A 20,921-nucleotide genomic window follows, 5' to 3' on the forward strand; every position below is an offset into this window, starting at 1 on the left:
TCTTATGGTTGATTATGTAATCATGAAACTTAGTCTGTCATTTCTACATACTGTTCAATTGGCTCACCAACATTTTAATTAGACACAATGATTTAAGCCTCCTAATCAGTTGTGAGAGGATTGGGGGACACACACTGTGACCAAATGACACTCGGCAGTAATAGGACTGATGACAAAGCTGTTTGATATGGGTGCTCCCTGGGAAGGGCTCTGCATTGATCCCTGATCCTCAAACCCTCCCATCCTGTGGCACAGTTAGCTGCCGCTACCTGAGCTATCTGCTAAGCCCCAGACTGCCTGTGGATCTCCTCCCACTACCCGTAGCTCTGTTTCCTCCCTGCCCCTGGTGCTGAAGATTGTTGGCTTTTCTTTCCTCCTCAACACTATTACTACCCCAAAATGGCCAGGAAGTGGGACTTCATTCTCATGGTCCCCCAAAGACGAGCAAAGAGTATGATTAATTTTAATGTTTTTTAGGAATATTTATAAGCAAACAAAGTAAATAGCATACTTTGAAAGAATGACAACATCCCTTAAAATTTAGCAGTTATTTATCCTGTCAATATGATAGGTTCTGACTCTCATTTTTTCCAACAAGCAAGAATCTAGGCCAAAGCTTCAGTGTGAAATCTATTTGACTGCATGGCTTAGGAACCGGGATGGTAATGTGAAAATGTCAAACTTTGGTCCCACTCCTAAAGTAGCTCTGTAATGTCTGTTCTCTGTCTCTCTGTCTCTTTCTCTTTCTCTCTCTCTCTCTCTCTCTCTCTCTCTCTCACACACACACACACACACACACACACACACACACACACACGAGTGAATATAATTAGCTCCAGATCACTTATGGTGGAACCCTAGGTTATACTGGGAAAACCGTGCCTTAGGTATTTTTGGCAGAAATGCACATTGCTGGGACACTGGGCTAGTCTCTGTTTCCTTTCTTGAAATAAAGACTTTCTTCTACTGCTGGGACGATTTGCCCCAATGAGTCAGAGGCAATGCTAGAAATAAAATTTAGGACTAGAAACATCCACTATACTGATTTTAGCTACTGGACTAAACAGCTTTCTTCCATTAAGTAGTTGAAAGTAAAGAACCTACATAAACATAAACAAGAGTTGAGGCTGGTCTAGGGAAGGGAGGAAGTGTTTAGTGCCATTTTTCTTGCTATATAGATGTGAGAAGAAAAATGATATGCCAACACAAATCAGAATAATTAAATACATAAAATTGTGATTCTAGACAGGGAAATAAATTATCTGTGAAGCTGTTTATAAAGTAAAAAAATTGCTTCATGACAAACAACATATTTTAGCTTTCCTACTACCCATCAACAGAGAATACTGAGATTTCATAATTTGTTGAAGAGATGCTAATACCTTCCAGTTGACTTCCATAATTCATGGAGAGTTTCCAAATTCCACAAAAGAAACGTTGTGGACATTATCCTCCTAGAATTAAAGAAATGAAGTCCAAATATTCATAAGCCAATAATTAGTCCCAGAATGCATCTAAAAAGAAACCCAGTCCATGTTTTTGACAGTAATTCTTCTTTCCTCCCTGCTCCCAAGTCCTGAGTTATAAACATTAATGACACAGCTTTTAGTATCTCTTTCCCTAATATACATGATCACCCATTGGAGCAAATGGATATTTGAAGTTTTGTTATTGCCTAATTAAATACAGAGCACATTTGACTGCATGGCCTAATATGAAATAATTTCCCTACTGTAAAAAAGAAAAAAAAACATTATGGGAAATAAAATAGTTGCTATAATACTAACATGCCTTCAAAAACAAAGTAGATATTAGAAGTGTCACCTGTGGCCATCCACTATGATTGAAAACACTTTTGTATATGTGTGCATTTTTGATACTTGGAAGTGAGACTATCAAAAAGTCTTGGGTTAAGGAAGATAAGTAACTAATGCTTTTTCCTCCCCCTTATCAGTTTTCCTCTCTATTTAGTAACTGGCTATTTGTCAAGAATTGTTATGCACATGGAAAAGAAAATGGAAGTAATTTGAAAAGATTTTCATCTTCCCTTAAGCATTGCTGTTAAGGTGGTTTGAAGTGCTTATTGCTGGCTCACCTCCTCCTGCACACTTTGAAACAAAGTTCAAAAAATAAGATCTGATCTCAGATTGTTGAACAAATTGCAAAAAAAGAGACTGGTAGTTTTTGGCAGTCTGATGCATCGCTCTGGGCTGCAGCAGAAGTTCACCTTCTTGCCACATGAGTTTTTTCTTCTTGACTGTCGGAGTGCGTTTTCTATCACTGGCACTCCCATGTATTAGTCCTGTCTTTGGAATTCACGGTTTGTGCTTGCTGTTACCTCTGCCCATAGCTGGCCTCTTCCTCTCGGGCCATGCTCCTAAAGGGCCTGACCCACGTCTGTGCTCTCGAAGGCGATATTTCCACTGAACCCCCTGGTAGTACCCAGAACCTATTTCTGTGTTAAAATCTCTTAACTGTGGTGTTGCGTTTTGGTTTCTATCTTAAGAATGTTCGTAAAATAGCCTGATACAAACCATTTCTCTCCTCTGGAATCCTCTGGTTCTGCATATGGAGGTGAGGAGAAGGAAAACATTAAACAAGAAAGCGTGAATTCTGACCATGACATTTCTGTCTGTGGGACTTCCCCCTTATTGGTTGTGTGACCTTAAGCAAGTTGCTAAACTCATAACACACATGCTGGGTATGTTTCCTCATCTGCTGAAAAAGAAAATCTCTCCACAGAGGGGGGATGTAAAGATTGCATGAGGTAAGTTGTAACCTGCCTAGAGTAGTCCCTGACCCCCTTCTGCCAAAGGAGAGGGGGTTCATTTCTCTTACTTCCTTCATTCTTCTCTCTCAGCAGGGTGTAGAGGTGGGGATGGGTTGTCCAATAAGCAAAAACGAGCCCTTCCTTGCCTGGTTAGTGCTGTCTTCTGACCTTTCTGCTCCTCCTGGTATGTTCCTGCAGCCACTCTTCTTCATGTATCTTCAGTCGCTGTGCCTGCAAAAAATGCTTAAGTCTCATCTAATAAATAAATAAAAAAGTGTGGAGAGGCCCTGTTGCTGCCTCTGATTCCTTAAAGCTGTTACCAGATCTCTCCTTTACTGAACCAATAAACTTCTTCGGAAGTATCATTAGTTCTACTTCCTTATCCTCACCTCAGTGGTCCATAAATGCTTATCAACTGCGATCCCATTTCACCATTCTCTTGACTCTGCTATTTTAAATTGCCCTTAATTAAAACTCAGTCCTTAGATCTATATTTAACCAATATGGATAGTCTGAATATCCTTGAGTGGCAGAACTGTTCAATAAAGATATAATTCAAGTCACATATATGATTTTAAATTTTCTAGTAGCCACATTAAAAAAGTAAAAAGTTGGGGCGCCTGGGTGGCTCAGTCAGTTAAGCATCTGCCTTTGGCTCAGGTCATGATCTCAGGGTCCTGGGATCAAGCCCTGTGTTGGGCTCCTTGCTCAGTGGAGAGCCTGCTTCTCCCTCTGCCTCTCCCCCCTGCTCATGCCTGTTCACTCCCTCTCTCTTTCTCAAATAAATAAATAAATAAAAACCTTTGTAAAAAAGGTAAAAAGTCACATAAGTGAAAAGCGATAATACTTTTTTTTTTAGGCAATTTTAAAAAGATTTTATTTTTAAGCAGTATCTGCACCTAGTACAGGACTTGAAGTCACAACCCTGAGATCAAGAGTCACCCACTCCCCCGGCCAAGACCACTGGGCATTTTTAAGACATCGCACCCTTTAACCTTCCAGCTCTGTGAGACTCAACCCTGGTTCCAGCCTTGGAAGGACCTTGAGAATGTCCCGTCCCCTCTCCCCCTCTCCTGCTCCCTCTTTCTGTCCTTCCTTCTTTTTTATTTTAATTTTTTATTGTTATGTTAATCACCATATATTACATAATTTGTTTTGGTGTAGTGTTCCATGATTCATTGTTTGTTCATAACACCCAGTGCTCCATGCAGAATGTGTCCTCCTCAATACCCATCACCAGGCTAACCCATCCCCCCACCCTCCTCCCCTCCAGAAACCTCAGTTTGTTTTTCAGAGTCCATCATCTCTCCTGGTTCGTCTCCCCCTCTGACTTACTCCCCTTCATTCTTCCTCTCCTGCTATCTTCTTCTTTTTCTTTTTTCTTAAAATATGTTGCGTTATTTGTTTCAGAAGTACAGATCTGTGATTCAACAGTCTTACACAATTCACAGTGCTCACCGTAGCACATATCTTCCCCAGTGTCCATCACCCAGCCACCCCATCCCTCCCACCCCCGAACACTCCAGCAACCCTCAGTTTGTTCCTGAGATTAAGAATTCCTCATATCAGTGAGGTCATATGATACATGTCTTTCTCTGATTGACTTATTTCACTCAGCATAACACCCTCCAGTTCCATCCACGTCGTTGCAAATGGCAAGATCTCATTCCTTTTGATGGCTGCATAATATTCCATTGTGTATATATACCACAGCTTCTTTATCAGTTCATCTGTCGATGGACATCTTGGCTCTTTCCACAGTTTGGCTATTGTGGACATTGCTGCTATAAACATTGGGGTGCACGTACCCCTTCGGGTCCCTACATTTGTATCTTTGGGGTAAATACCCAGTAGTGCAATTGCTGGATCGAATGGTAGCTCTAATTTCAATTGTTTGAGGAACCTCCATACTGTTTTCCAGAGGGGTTGCGCCAGCTTGCATTCCCACCAACAGTGTAGGAGGGTTCCCCTTTCTCCACATCCCCGCCAACATCTGTCGTTCCCTGACTTGTTAATTTTAGCCATTCTGACGGGTGTGAGGTGGTATCTCAATGAGGTTTTGATTTGGATTTCCCTGATGCCGAGCGATGTTGAGCACTTTTTCATGTGCCTGTTGGCCATTTGGATGTCTTCTTTGGAAAAATGTCTGTTCATGTCTTCTGCCCATTTCTTGATTGGATTATTTGTTCTTTGGGTGTTGAGTTTGATAAGTTCTTTATAGATTTTGGATACTAGCCCTTTATCTGATATGTCATTTGCAAATATTTTCTCCCATTCTGTCCGTTGTCTTTTGGTTTTGTGGACTGTTTCTTTTGCTGTGCAAAAGCTTTTTATCTTGATGAAATCCCAATAGTTCATTTTTGCCCTGGCTTCCTGTGCCTTTGGTGATGTTTCTAGGAAGAAGTTGCTGCGGCTGAGGTCGAAGAGGTTGCTACCTGTGTTCTCCTTTAGGATTTGGATGGTCTCCTGTCTCACGTTTAAGTCTTTCAACCATTTGGAGTCAATTTTTGTGTGTGGTGTAAGGAAATGGTCCAGTTTCATTCTTCTGCATGTGGCTGTCCAATTTTCCCAACACCATTTGTTGAAGAGACTGTCTTTTTTCCACTGGACATTCTTTCCTGCTTTGTCAAAGATAAGTTGACCAGAGAGTTGAGGGTCCATTTCTGGGCTCTCAATTCTGTTCCATTGATCTATGGGTCTGTTTTTGTGCCAGTACCATACTGTCTTGATGATGACAGCTTTGTAATAGAGCTGGAAGTCCAGAATTGTGATGCCGCCGCCTTTGCTTTTCTTTTTCAATATTCCTCTGGCTATTCGGGGTCACCTCTGGTTCCATACAAATTTTAGGATTATTTGTTCCATTTCTTTGAAAAAAGTGGATGGTATTTTGATGGAGATTGCATTGAATGTGTAGATTGCTTTAGGTAGCATTGCCATCTTCACAATGTTGGTTCTTCCAATCCATGAGCATGGAACGTTTTTCCATTTCTTTGTGTCTTCTTCAGTTTCCTTCCTGAGTATTTTATAGTTTTCTGAGTACAGATCCTTTGCCTCTTTGGTTAAATTTATTCCTAGGTATCTTATGGTTTTGGGTGCAATTGTGAATGGGATTGACTCCTTGATTTGTCTCTCTTCTGTCTTGTTGTTGGTGTATAGGAATGCCACTGATTTCTGTGCATTGATTTTATAGCCTGCTACTTGACTGAATTCCTGTATGAGTTCTAGCAGTTTTGGGGTGGAGTCTTTTGGGTTTTCCACATAAAGTATCATATCATCTGCAAAGAGTGAGAGTTTGACTTCCTCTTTGCCGATTTGGATGCCTTTGATTTCTTTTTGTTGTCTGATTGCTGTGGCTAGGACTTCTAATAATATGTTGAATAGCAGTGGTGAGAGTGAACATCCCTGCCGCGTTCCTGACCTTAGGGGAAAAGCTCTCAGCTTTTCCCCATTGAGAATGATATTCGCTGTAGGTTTTTCGTAGATGGCTTTTATGATATTGAGGTATGTACCCTCTATCCCTATACTCTGAAGAGTTTTGATCAAGAAAGGATGATGTACTTTGTCAAATGCTTTTTCTGCATCTATTGAGAGGATCATATGATTCTTGTTCTTTCTTTTGTTAATGTATTGTATCACGTTGATTGATTTGCGGATGTTGAACCAGCCTTGCAGCCCAGGGATAAATCCCACTTGGTCGTGGTGAATAATCCTTTTAATGTACTGTTGGATCCTATTGGCTAGTATTTTGGTGAGAATTTTTGCATCCATGTTCATCAAGGATATTGGTCTGTAATTCTCCTTTTTGATGGGATCTTTGTCTGGTTTTGGGATCAAGGTAATGCTGGCCTCATAAAATGAATTTGGAAGTTTTCCTTCCATTTCTATTTTTTGGAACAGTTTCAGGAGAATAGGTATTAATTCTTCTTGAAATGTCTGATAGAATTCCCCTGGGAAGCCATCTGGCCCTGGGCTTTTGTTTGTTGGGAGATTTTTGATGACTGCTTCAATTTCTTTAGTGGTTATAGGTCTGTTCAGGTTTTCTATTTCTTCCTGGTTCAGTTTTGGTAGTTGATACATCTCTAGGCATGCATCCATTTCTTCCAGGTTATCTAATTTGCTGGCGTAGAGTTGCTCATAATATGTTCCTATAATTGTTTGTATTTCTTTGGTGTTGGTTGTGATCTCTCCTCTTTCACTCATGATTTTGTTGATTTGGGTCATTTCTCTTTTCTTTTTGATCAGTCTGGCCAGGGGTTTATCAATATTGTTAATTCTTTCAAAGAACCAGCTCCTAGGTTCATTGATCTGTTCTACTGTTCTTTTGGTTTCTATTTCATTGATTTCTGCTCTGATCTTTATTATTTCTTTTCTCCTGCTGGGTTTAGGCTTTATTTGCTGTTCTTTCTCCAGCTCCTTTAGGTTAGGGTTAGGTTGTGTATTTGAGACCTTTCTTGTTTCTTGAGAAAGGCTTGTATTGCTATATACTTTCCTCTCAGGACTGCCTTTGCTGTATCCCAAAGATTTTGGACAGTTGTGTTTTCATTTTCATTGGTTTCCATGAATTTTTTTAATTCTTCTTTAATTTCCTGGTTGACCCATTCATTCTTTAGTAGGATGCTCTTTAGCCTCCATGTATTTGAGTTCTTTCCAACTTTCCTCTTGTGATTGAGTTCTAGTTTCAAAGCATTGCGGTCTGAAAATATGCAGGGAATGATCCCAATCTTTTGGTACCGGTTGAGACCTGATTTGTGACCTAGGATGTGATCAATTCTGGAGAATGTTCCATGGGCACTAGAGAAGAATGTGTATTCCGTTGCTTTGGGATGGAATGTTCTGAATATGTCTGTGAAGTCCATTTGGTCCAGTGTGTCATTTAAAGTCTTTATTTCCCTGTTGATCTTTTGCTTAAATGATCTGTCCATTTCAGTCAGGGGGGTGTTAAAGTCCCCCACTATTATTGTATTGTTGTCAATGTGTTTCTTTGCTTTTGTTATTAATTGCCTTATATAATTGGCTGCTCCCATGTTCGGGGCATAGATATTTACAATTGTTAGATCTTCTTGTTGGATAGCCCCTTTAAGTAGGATATAGTGTCCTTCCTCATCTCTTATTACAGTCTTTGTTTTAAAATCTAGTTTGTCTGATATAAGGATTGCCACCCCAGCTTTCTTTTGGTGTCCATTAGCATGGTAAATGGTTTTCCACCCCCTCACTTTCAATCTGGGGGTGTCTTTGGGTCTAAAATGAGTCTCTTGCAGACAGCATATGGATGGGTCTTGTTTTTTAATCCAATCTGATAGTCTGTGTCTTTTGATTGGGGCATTGAGCCCATTTACATTCAGGGTAACTATTGAAAGGTATGAATTTAGTGCCATTGTATTGCCTGTAAGGTGACTGTTACTGTATGTTGTCTGTGTTCCTTTCTGATCTTTGCTGCTTTTAGGCTCTCTCTTTGCTTAGAGGACCCTTTTCAATATTTCTTGGAGGGCTGGTTTCGTGTTTGCAAATTCCTTTAGTTTTTGTTTGTTCTGGAAGCTTTTTATCTCTCCTTCTATTTTCAATGACAGCCTAGCTGGATATAGTATTCTTGGCTGCATATTTTTCTCGTTTAGTGCTCTGACGATATCTTGCCAGTCCTTTCTGGCCTGCCAGGTCTCTGTGGATAGGTCTGTTGCCATTCTAATGTTTTTACCATTGTAGGTTACATATATCTTCTCCCGAGCTGCTTTCAGGATTTTCTCTTTGTCTCTGAGACTCGTAAGTTTTACTATTAGATGTCGGGATGTTGACCTATTTTTATTGATTTTGAGAGGGGTTCTCTGTGCCTCCTGGATTTTGATGCCTGTTTCCTTCCTCACATTAGGGAAGTTCTCTGCTATTATTTGCTCCAATATACCTTCTGCCCCTCTCTCTCTCTCTTCTTCTTCTGGGATCCCGATTATTCTAATGTTGTTTCGTCTTATCGAATCACTTATCTCTCGAATTCTGCCCTCGTGATCCTGTAGTTGTTTCTCCCTCTTTTTCTCAGCCTCTTTACTTTCCATCATTTGGTCTTCTATATCACTGATTCTCTCTTCTGCCTCATTTATCCTAGCAGTTAGTGCCCCCATTTTTGATTGCACCTCATCAATAGCCTTTTTGATTTCGACTTGGTTAGATTTTAGTTCTTTTATTTCTCCAGAAAGGGTTTCTCTAATAACTTCCATGCTTTTTTCAAGCCCAGCTAGTATCTTTAAAGTCATGATTCTGAACTCTAGGTCCGACATCGTACTAATGTCCGTATTGAGTAGGTCCCTGGCTGACGGTACTACCTCTTGTTCTTTTTGCTGAGGTGATTTTTTTCGTCTTGTCATTTTGTCCAGAGGAGAATAGATGAATGAGAGAACAAAATGCTAACAGGTTTACAACGTCCCCAGCAAATATACTGTATACAAATCAGAAAAGACCTGAAACCAGGGGGAAAGAAAGGGAAAGAAAGAAAAAAGAAAGAGAAAAAAAAAAAAAAAGAAAAAAGAAAAAAAAGATAAAAACAAAAACAGAACAATACAAAAACGCAGAATGTGATCAAATATGATCAGGCTAGTGCATAGATCAGTGCCACACACTAGATTTTGGGCGTATTTTGGTCTGTTAGAAAAAAGTGCCTCCTAAAATTATAAAGGAAGAAAGACATATATGTACAAAATAAGGGTTGATACAATGAAGGGATAGAAGATGACTGTAAAGATGAAAATTATAAAAGATTTTATAAAAGGACTTGATAAGATAAGAAGTTGTTTGATAAAAGAAAGAAGATTTAAAAAAAAAAAAAAGAAAGAAAGGGAGAGAATGTTATCAGGCAGGAGACTAGAACAGAACCATACACTAGTGATTTAGGGTATATTTTTATCTGTTAGAAGAAACTGTATCTCAAAATTTTGAAGAGAGAACAACTTATATATATATGCCAAAAATAAGGGTAACTACTATGAAGGGATAAAATATGACTCTTCCAGTAAGTGGTCGCTTCTCTGTTCAGAGAGTTGTTGCTACTCTCCTCTTTGATCTCCTGTTGAGTTTGTAGGTGTTCAGAATGGTTTGATCCCTATTCAGCTGAATTCCTGAGACCAGACGAAATCTAGGTCTCCTACTCCTCCGCCATCTTGCTCCGCCCCTGCGATAATACATTTTATTTAACGTAACATACATAAAGTAGTACTTCAATATTTAATCAATATTAATATTCTTAACAAGGTATTTGTATTATTTTTTATACAAAGTCTGTGAAATTTGCTGTGTATTTTATACTTAGAGCACATCTCAATTTAGACTTGGCCCAATCCGACTACTCAATAGCCATGTGTGGTTAGCGGCTACCATAGAGGACAGCGTGGGTCTACAGACAGCATTTGAGTGAGTTTTCCTGGCAGCTTTCATTTCCAAGGCAGCTCTTGGTTTTGCTCCTGCTTTGAATCTTTATTGACTTCCTTTTTATTTCTATCTCCCTTTACTCTCTGATAGGTGTTCCCCTTCTCCCCACAAAAAAAAGATCTCCATTCCTTCTCTATCTTAGTTCTACCTCCACTGGGCACTGAGTACCTAGAATGTCATGTCAAACTGCTGGGATGATCATGAAAACATTGCTTAGTTCAAGCTGAAAGGTAGGAACTGAGAAGAGAAAGGAAAAATGTCCAGATTTTCTCCCTAATCCATCACTGCCCAGAATCGATTTCCAGGGCATACTCTGAATGTTTTTTTCTTCCTTCTTTTCTGCATCCCCTGAACCCTTGGCTCATGTTTTCATCCTTTTGCAAGGACTATGTTCTACAGAATGTCCTGATGCATCGTTTACTGTACTTTATCACTCAGGCTTTTGGACAGCAGCTGATATAATTTAAATACTTATAAAAAGTGCTCTTGGAATATCTATGCAGCTGTCCGCAGTAGCTACTTGTGAGATGCAATGACTGATTTATTGGGTGGCAGGATATTATGGTTGACATACTCTTAGTAACTTAGGGTGTCATGCTTTTACATCAGAAGGACTCTGAGAGCCTCTGTGTGTATGCTATAGTACCACACGGTAATCTGATCTAAAAGGCTGCTCATGTGTGTGATACCTCAAGATGAGATGTAACACCCTGACAATGAACTACTTACTTCTGAGTTTTATGCCAACTTGTTTTTATGTTTCCTCCCGGGGTGCATTTGGTAGTAAAAGTGTGTAGATCTAAAAAGTCAGCATGCTTTATCAGGAAGGTATGTGATCAGAATACACAGAATACCAACATAGATCTTTAACTACATTCTCTTAATAGGGAATAGTATTGCCATACAGGAATAGTATCCTTTGGAGATTGAATAGTATTTGCCAAATCTAGGGGATGAGGTCAGTAGATACCTTTTAAAAATCAAAACAACTCACTCCTCTCCGGCTTTCATCACTGCTGGCATGTGCTAGATGACAAGTCTTTGACTCACAAAACTGAATAGGATTATCTGAGAGTTCAGGGTTTAGAGATTAGCAAACACCTGTTTGTACCCAGTTTTTATTCACTCAGATTCTATATTAACTTTCCCTATTAAAGCATTCTTGAGATTTCCGAGTTCCTCCCATGTTAGCTAAGAATAAATAAAACTCACCCCCAGTACTTAGTCAATGCTCTCTTAAACTTAGTTATATTCATGATCCATGTTTCTTTGATGAAACCTTTAAATCATTCCTCTAGTTGTGGTTTTATATGGGTTCACTGCATCTTACGTGAGAAACTATTTTTATAAAAATTAAATAAATTAGTGAATAAATTTTATAGCTCTTGATAAAATACTCTCTATGGATCTAATATGCATATTGTACATATCACATAATTCTAATTGGGATAACAGAAAGATAGATTATCTTCAAATAATTTAAATACATATACAATACTTCAGATACGGAGATTGACTAATGTGTATATTGTATACAGGTTACTAAATATTCTGGAAAAAAATGAGGTGTACTTCATATGTAAATTGCTACAGGGTTACCATTATTTTTTAATTGCACTGATGATAGCCAAAAATGCTGGTTAACAAAGATTTCCAGTTAGCAGAAAGCTGGAGAAACTCTCTTACCCCAAATTGTACTGCTTATTCCATGCTGAAAAATGCTAAGTATTGGTATAGACCATTTGATCTCATAATCAGTTTTGTGATATCAGCCCTGTAATGGTAATGGAATGTCCTATTCTAGGTAACTCCTAACTTGTGTGTGTGGCGGGGAAGGGAGGTGTGCATTTATTATGTGGGGCGGGGGGGACAGAGGTGTGCATTTATTATGTGGGGCAGGGGGGAAGGGAGGTGTGCATTTATTATGTGGAGCTTCAGGACTAATCTAGCTTTGTCTTTGACTATCTGCTTCACACATTTCTCTATATTATAGGAGTTCAGAGAAATCCTGAGGTGGTTGTAGGCAAGACAACCTAGGCTGGAAAAAAAACATAGTACAACGTTTGGGCATTGCCCACCATTTTGAATGGGATGTCAGGATTCATTCTTCAGGCTTGAAGTAGTAACCCCTGATGGCCAGGGCTGTAAGACTTAGGTTACCTAAGATGGCAGCACGACACAGTGAAAAGAGCATGTATTTTGGAATAACGTAGGTTTGGAGACAAACCTGGCTCTGCCACTTACTTTATGGCCCTGGATAATCTGCTTCACCTCTTCTCATCTCTACAATGAAGATATCACACTTGTTAGAGAGTTGTTGAGAGAAATAGAGATGATGCCCAAAAAGCAAGTAGCAAACTGTCTAGCATGTTGTGGGCTCTTAAGGATCAGTAGCTGTGATGTGATCATGGAGATAACCCTGTGTAAGGTTTGAGAGTAAAACTCTCTTTGCTTTAACTGGGATAAGGAATCTGTATCCAGGGGCTCCATGTCATCGGTCCCATGTCTACCTATGTCACCATTTAAAAATGTACAGCTTCTTTAAAGTCCTTTGCTATTTGTTGTTTCAACACTGTGTAAATCATGTATTGTAAATCAAGTCTAAATAAATGTGAGTCACGCCCTTAGCTGTTTAGAATATCAGTAGAATATTACTAATTTCTCCATTTATTTTCTGAATATAGATTTTCAGCAATTGCATTGCTGAAATATTTTTACATTGTCATTTTATAGTAGAAACATAATTCTACATATGCTAATATCTTCATGTAGGTTTATGTAACTACATACTCACATTCATATTCTTATCCAGGGAAGATTTATATTCTAAAAGAATGCATGAGTTATAGATTGTGGGAATCTATTCTAGTTCTTTGTTGTTAGGAGATTTTGAATTATTTCCTTCATTCCATGTAATCTATTGAACTGATACATCATTTTCATGCTTTTGGGGGATTACTCTATTTTTTTCTCTTACATAGAGATTGAAATGAAGAAAAAACAAACCTGATCATATTAATTTAATATGTGAGACAAGCTTATGTAGAAAGAAACTGAAATAGCTTAAGTTTTTAAAAGGTTAAGGAAATATTTTTCATTTTGATTTACTTATTCTAATCATTTGAAATTTGGTCTCTCTTTGTGCTTCTTACCTAGGTTACTTGTTGGTTTCAGAAAACCATAAGAGATTTACAGGAACAAAGTCTAGGTTCATCACTTTCAGACAATGAGGAGCTAATATGTAAGCATGAGGAATTGATAATAAAAGCGAAGGTAAGAGACACATTAAAAATTATTTTAAAATGCATGGTCTTCTTTTGAATATGCTTCTGTAGGTAATGTAGAGAAGTACCAAACCCTCTGAATAATTCACTGTTCACAAAGAAAAATTTCTCATAGTATTAGCTAATACCACTACCTACTGACTGGGCTTCTAGAATAATAAGGAACAAAACAGCCTCTACAATAATAATAACTATCTTCTTTTGAGTAGTTACTATCTATCAAACACTATATTAAGTATAAGAAATGCCTTATCTAAATTATCACAAAACCCCTAAGGGGTACATATTATTTTACAGATCAAAACAAACAAAACACAGAGGCTTGGAGATGCAAAGTAACTTGACCAATGTAATATATCTTGTCCAGGGCAGAGTTGGAATTTGATTCAGGTCTTATCTAACTCCAAGGCCCAAAGCTCTTAAGCCTATATTCTGCTAGCTTTCTTTCTTTCTTTCTTTTTTTTTTTAAAGATTTTATTTATTTATTTGAGAGAAGGAGACACAGCAAGAGAGGGAATACAAGCAGAGGGGATGGGAGAGGGAGAAGCAGGCTTCCCGCGGAGCAGGGAGCCCAATGCGGGGCTTGATCCCAGGACCCTGAGATCATGACCTGAGCCGAAGGCTGAGCCACCCAGGTGCCCCTATTCTGCTAGCTTTCTAAAAAAAATTCTTGTTCTACACTAAGATCTCATTATGCTATTACTTTTATGATTTCCAGGTATAGTTTGCTTGCTGTTCCCGTTTACATTTCCCTATTTCCTTAACTTGCTTCACATTTCTTCATTTTGCAAAAAAGAAATGGCTATGAGCCAGTCAACCACTTGTAGATATGTGGAATGTGCAGAATGGAATCATGAAGTACTGAAAGCAAGATGAGCAGAGGGCCTGTATAGAGATGCTCCTCTCCCACTGTGTCTTCTATTTGGCAATTGACTCCCTTGTATCTGTGGGGTCCATAAATACTTACCAAAGTTCTTTACAAGTGCTCCGTTTTGATCTCTATGGAAACAAAAGTCCATTTGTATTATATTGAATAGGAACAGTAAAAACTTTAATCAGTATCAAGACTTAAGAGAACTTTCTATTATTACTATCTTGAGTGATTGATAGTTGTAGGTAAAGCCAAGTCTTGAGGCTCTGGAAAACAATGGGCCAGCACTACCAGATGAGGGTTGAAAATAAGGAAGACAAATAAATATTTACATGTTTGGGAGGATGGGATTGGTGGCAGGGGGCAGGGGATGGAGGGACAAGCAGGCAGGGGAAGCAGTATACTGCGTTTATCCAGACTGAAATCGCAGAAGAACCATGAGGCTTTTGTTTGGTTGTTTATCACTTTTCTCTGAACACTGCAGTATACATAGGTATTTTATGTGTTTGATCTGAATGTTTGCCAGATTGATAAAAGATGCAATCACAGAAGATTGCTATAACTGATGATTTTTTTAAAGTTCTTTAAAATTTTTCAGCATTTGGTTTATCTGTTTAGGAAATTAAATTTTTTTTTTCATTCGGGTTAAACAGCAGTTGATTCTGCGGGTGTCAAACTCAGGTTTTATCAGTGAAAATTCTATCAAAATCCCAAAATGTTAAGCACAAGAGATGACCTGAATTGACAGGATTGTTGCCTTCTTTAAAACAAACAAAAATGGTTTACTTGCATAATTTAGTTACATTTGGAGTTATATTCCCTGTAACTGTGGACTAATCATGGTTTCTCATAGCCCTGAGAAAAATCTCACTGTCTGGAAAAATTATTCGTTGACATCTAAACTCAGTTCTAATAGGACTTTGGCAAGTTCTGTTAAATAGATATTAATGTTCTATTTCTATCCTTCATAATTTTAACTGGCTCCTATTTCTTTATCCCTTCTGAAATGCCTGAACTTCTAGTTCACTGACTCCCCTACCGCACTTCTGTTATTCAGCCCTCTTGCCAGGTTGCTTCACTTCAGCGATTCCCCATTTTTCATGCCTAGTGCCTCATACTGATTCTGCTTCATAATTGTTTTTACCGGGTTCATTTTATGAACCAGTATGATAAAATGAAATAAAGCTTCATTTTATCTAATGTTCTTCCTTATATCTTAAGGTATGCTTTATTCACACATTAACTGTTTGATCTATCCAGTGCCTTAATTCTACTTCCTCTGATTCACGTATTTCAGTGTGTTGCTTGTGCTCATCAGATGTTATTTTCCCCTGAGCTAGTATTCCCTTGGGAGAGCAGAAATTTTGACTGGTAAGGCATGGGAGGTGTGATAGTTGGTGCTCCAACTTGTCCCCTTCTGGTGGGGAGCTGAGTGCCCCTGAGTGCAGAGAGCTTCTATCATTATGATTAGGGCTCAACCATTCATGGTTTTCCCCTCTACCCCAGACACATATAAAGGAGGGGATCCCTTGCCTCCAAGTCCCACTGATTGGACTCTCAATCCTGCTTTGTTCCAAGACCCATTTCCCTGGGGTATGTTCTATCCCATTCATTTAGTGAGAGTTGGAGAGGGCTCACTAAGAAACAGGTCAGTTTGATTACCTCTCATATATTAGCTCTTCTAAACTCAGGGACCTGTCGGATGACATGGGTCCTTTGCCCATGAAGCCAGTCCTGTTTACAGTATTAGGATTTCTGGAAGGACCTACCAACCTTTGCTGGTTAGATGTTTCCTTAGCTACTTTACTGACCTCTTCCCACCTAGATGAGCAAGTTTTCTAAAAATAGATTATAATGTTATAATAGGTTGCATCCACATGGAAAAAAAAAAAACAGGTTCAAATCCTTACTGTCACTCACTATGTAATTTTGGGAACATTTGACCTCTCTGAGCCTTACCTTCCTCATCTATAAGGAGGAGGCATGAAAATTCAATTAGAAAATATCTATGAAAACACCCACATTTTAGTAGTGGCTCAAAGATATTGCTTTTCTTTTTCCATGGATGGTGTAAATGTTCAAATAGTTTTCATCTGTGCTTTTTCAACCATCTTGTTCCTTGTTCTTACAGACGGATTCCACTTTTATATGGCCTTAAACAGGAACCAGCATATTACATTTTGGAGTTTTGTTTGGGTGTGAGTATGAGGAGAGGAAGAGGGAATGTGTCTTTCAAAGGAGATTTTATGTATAAATAAGGCCTCAAGCTGGGGGTTCATTAGTGAAACACATATAAATAATCTGGTAACACAGGGAAAGTAGGTGTTTCTGCTCCCCACAGCTAAACTGAGCAGCAGGGAGCTGTTCTGTATTGCTTTTTTTTAAGCAGTAAGATTTTAAAATAAATTTTGAAAATGCCCCTATAATTTCTTACTGGAATATACTCAAATAAGAAATATGGAAAACTTTCTATCTCTTAATAAATGTGATGCCTTATTCAGAATGTGTTGAAATAATGAACTAAAAGAATTTTTATTATAACCTTTGACCATGAATAAATTATGTTAAATCATTATACTTTCTTTACTAAATATGAAAAATATTTTCCTTTTACATATGTAGCAGATAAAGAAATAGCAGACATTGATGATTATAAACCACCCTTTGGTTAAGACCTTAAATACTCTTAGATTTTATCATGTATTAATTTGATTCCCCAAGGCTTGGATTCAAACTTTGGAGCTGAGTTGGTTTTAGGATGTATTAAAATAATATGTAAACAAACACTTCCTTATTATCTCTTTTGAGGAGGCATAATCATTCCTTCTTCCACGCATCAGAAATAATGTTCATATAAGAACTACCTTCAGGATTGAACTTGTATTTCTGTTGGGAGGAAAACTTTTCCTCTTCCAATTTGTGTCCAGTGATTGGGTGTCTAGAAATTAATGGACAACAAACAGATTAACAGGAGTAAAGACAAGGTTTATTTTCATACATGCATGGGAGGTCCCAGTAATGGAAACTGTGGAATAGCCAGAAATTGAGGATTATATATATCATTTTAACAAAAAAGAGTTGGGGGGCTTAAGGCCTCAATGAATGAGTATGGAAGGTTCTACTGGGCTTTTTGATGCTAATGAAATGGGCAGTCTGTCTTCTTCCCAGTGGGAAGAGTTAATGGCAGCTGAATTTGTACTTCCTGCTGGTAAGGGTCAGTCTTCTTTCAATTAGGAGATTCCCTGGGAAGAAGGTCAATGGTAGCTGTATTTTCAGGAGACTCCGTTTAAGTTTAGGTAATATTTCTGTGACTGCTGATGGTTCAGATGTTTTCGGTTTAAAGTAATTTTCATACCACTCTAGTGGACCTTTAATCCTCTCACTAATATTGCTTCAAATTTTGGTTCACTTTCAGACCCTTTGTAGTTGGTGCACACTAGAATCTCCTGAGGGCTTTGAAAAAATACTGAAGTCTGGATCTCATGCCCAGAGATTCTAGGTAGTTTGGAGCATCAGGATTTTTTTTTTTTTTTAATTTATTGTCAGGGTCCCTGGGTGGCTCATTAGGTTAAGTGTCAACTCTTGGTTTCGGCTTAAGTCATGATCTCAGGGTCATGAGATCAAGCTTTGCATGGGCCCTGAGCTCAGTGAGGAGTCTGCTAAAGTTTCTCTCTCCTTCTGTCCCTCCCCAAACGCATTTTCTCTCTAAAATAAATAAATAAAGAAATCTTTAAAGGAAATTTATTGTCAATCTTAAAATGGTAATGTTTTTATCAAAATCCAATCCAGATTTTCTTCTCCTTCTAAAAAACTGGAATATCTGGCAATATCAGGCTCACCTTTCCATATAGACATAGCAACACTTGTCTGGAGCCCCATAATAGCTATTTCCTTTAGAAAAGACACGTGTACTCCAGTTTTCCACAGTCCCTACCCTTCCTCGTTACTACCTCGCCTCCCACCTTTGCTTCACCTCATTCACATTATGTGCCTGGCCCCTGTAAGCATTTGGGTTAGAGACATGACAGGCAATGAGGTACTATCAAAGTGTAGTAATGGCTTAAACTGATTTGCATCTTTGTAAATTACATTGGAAACTGTGAATAAGAATGAGAGGGAGTGATAACAAAGAACAGTCACTTAGAAAGCTATTGCAATTCTGATGAAACTTTAGGTACAGTGTGATGTCTTTTGAGATGAAGGATATTAATTGCCATCTTAAAGGCTTAAAAGAGAGTTGTAGCCATGTTTTTCAACGTGTGGCCCCCAGAGAGCAGCAGTGGAATCTGGAAGTCTTAAAAATACAGAATCCCGGACTCTAACCACCAAACCTATTGTGTCAGAACCTGCATTTTAACAAATTTCCCCACAGGATTTGAACTGACACTGAAGTTTAAGAGGCACCAACTTAGAGGTTTTCCCCATCTATTTCATGTATGTCTATAGTCTCCTTAATTTTCCAGATGACTATATATTGTTTATAAAGTCCTTGATTAAAAATGATCTTTGGCATTCTGTCGTGTATAGAAACATCATCTTCAATGTTTTAATATAGTAGAATTCACATTCCTCAGCTTTAAGATTAAAACCATCTTCCATGATTCATCATCTAATCCGATTTTCCAAGTCATTGAAAATATTTTCCAGTTGTTGCTGAGTGATTTCATAAATTGGATTTGTGATCTTGGCCTCAAGTTCCTTTAAATAATATTATTTGGAGATCTTAAAAAAATACCACTGCTTAGGTCCCACATAAATTTTATTTAGAGGAAAAGTCAAGTTTAAATTTACAAAATATGTATAACTATAAGATAAGGAAGTAAAGCAGAATCTCTTGCAAGCTTATTTGACTATTCTAAATGCATAATTCTCATCAATAGAATGACTACAAGGAAGTGGCTCTTTAAAAATATGTTTAGGGACACACCTGGGTGGCTCTGTCAGTTGAGCTTCGGACTCTTGGTTTCAGCTCAGGTCATGATCTCAGGGTGGCAGGATTGTTCCTGAGTGCCATGCCCCCTCTCCCCCACCAAATAGAGCCCTGCCTTGGTCACCCTGGCACAGAGTCTGCCTCTGCTCCCTCTCCCTGCTTGCACTCTCACACGTGTGCACTCTCTCTCTCAAATAAAATTTTTAAAAATTTTTAAATAAAAAATATGTTTATTGTTTTATTTTTCTGATTACATAGTACATTTTCATTTTGGAAAAATGAGAAAATACATAAAACTAAAGAAAATTAAAATCACTCCTACTGGGTGGGTGTGTATGGAAATGGGAAGGAAATAATAAAACATACATAAAATTGAGTATCTTCGAACTGTGTATGTGTGTATAATACACTATATGTGTGTGTTTTTATATACAAAATTGTGTATGTATTGTTTTGCAGTGTGTTTTCCAATTAGCATTATATCATAAGCATTTCCCCATTTAAATGCATATTTTAAATATGCTTTTTAATGATTGCATGTTATTAAACCATGTAAATATATCATACATCATTTTTCTTCTCATTGTGACACATATTAACCTATGTAACAAAGCTGGCTATTCTGCTATTTGACCTTTCATTACATCCCCAAATTCTTTCACTGAAGGTATGTGAGAAAATGGTAAAACCACTATAAAACATATTGCTTCAGTAAATCAGCTTATATCATCTCTGATGATTATAAGGAAAATGCATAAAATGAAGCAGAGTTTGTTTCTTTTATAATGTTTTATGTTATTTAAAAAATAAAGTGGGGTCTGGATCTGAAATGTCTCAAGGCAGAAATTAAGTGAGTCTCCAAACAGTAAAGACACCTGCATTAGTGCATTTCAATTCCTCTGTCTTCATTTTAGTGAATAATTTGTTTTACTTGTCTGATTTTTTAATGAACTTTCCAATTAAAAGCAGATGTCACTTTTCACAGAACATAAATTAGAAACAATTTCATTACTAACAGGCGAAATAAGTATAAATAGTACTGCCTTTGTCTGCAAGCATTGGGAAAATCTACAATGTGATGGGATTTTCACATTGGTAAACTTACTGTAGCCTCAACATGTGGATTAATTTAAAGCTTAGTGAACCATATGCTTTCATTTTCAGGGGAAATTTGATTTAGAAAGTCCTCCAGAAAATTTTATGCCCATCTAAGAAAGGGATGAGTTAAGAAAGCAAATGAAGAACATGATCACTAGGTTTAAAACTACCTGCTGTCATTTTGTTTTTAGAATCTTCACCAGCCCATTAAGTTTAACCGCTTAGAGAAGTTTCCCCTCTCTCTCTCTTTTTTACTTATGACTTTTACAATAATTCTTTATACATTTTCTTCCACCTCCCTTCTCCCTCCTCCTCCCTCCTCCTCCCTACCAGGTACCCTCCTCCTCTCTTCCTCAGCCCCTTTGTCATTTATCAGCCCTTAAATAAAATTTCCACAAAACGTGGATTTGTATAGTTACTATTATTACAACTCAAGGTAATACTGCTGTCATAATCATAACAGTGAAAGTGAGTCTATTTGAAGTGGACACCAGAGAAGGCATTTTCTTAGGGCTTAATGCACTCACGCCTTAAATCCCTGCAACCTTTCTGTGCTAC

At 38.0% G+C, this 20,921-nt stretch overlaps 1 protein-coding gene across 2 annotated transcripts in view; it reads left to right on the plus strand.

The window, feature by feature from the left end:
- The window catches only part of CCDC141 (coiled-coil domain containing 141), a 208,389-nt gene that overhangs the window by 83,297 nt on the left and 104,171 nt on the right, over positions 1–20,921 (plus strand). For both annotated transcript variants that reach the window (XM_025849253.2, XM_073881808.1), the window contains exon 8: positions 13,337–13,453. In XM_025849253.2, the coding sequence (XP_025705038.2) occupies positions 13,337–13,453 (117 nt within the window). The remainder of the gene's footprint in view (positions 1–13,336; positions 13,454–20,921) is intronic.

Source organism: Callorhinus ursinus, unplaced genomic scaffold, assembly GCF_003265705.2.
Source record: "Callorhinus ursinus isolate GAN/ISIS: 27379988/994484 unplaced genomic scaffold, GSC_fseal_2.0 scaffold2, whole genome shotgun sequence".
In the NCBI taxonomy this organism is placed as follows: domain Eukaryota; kingdom Metazoa; phylum Chordata; class Mammalia; order Carnivora; family Otariidae; genus Callorhinus; species Callorhinus ursinus.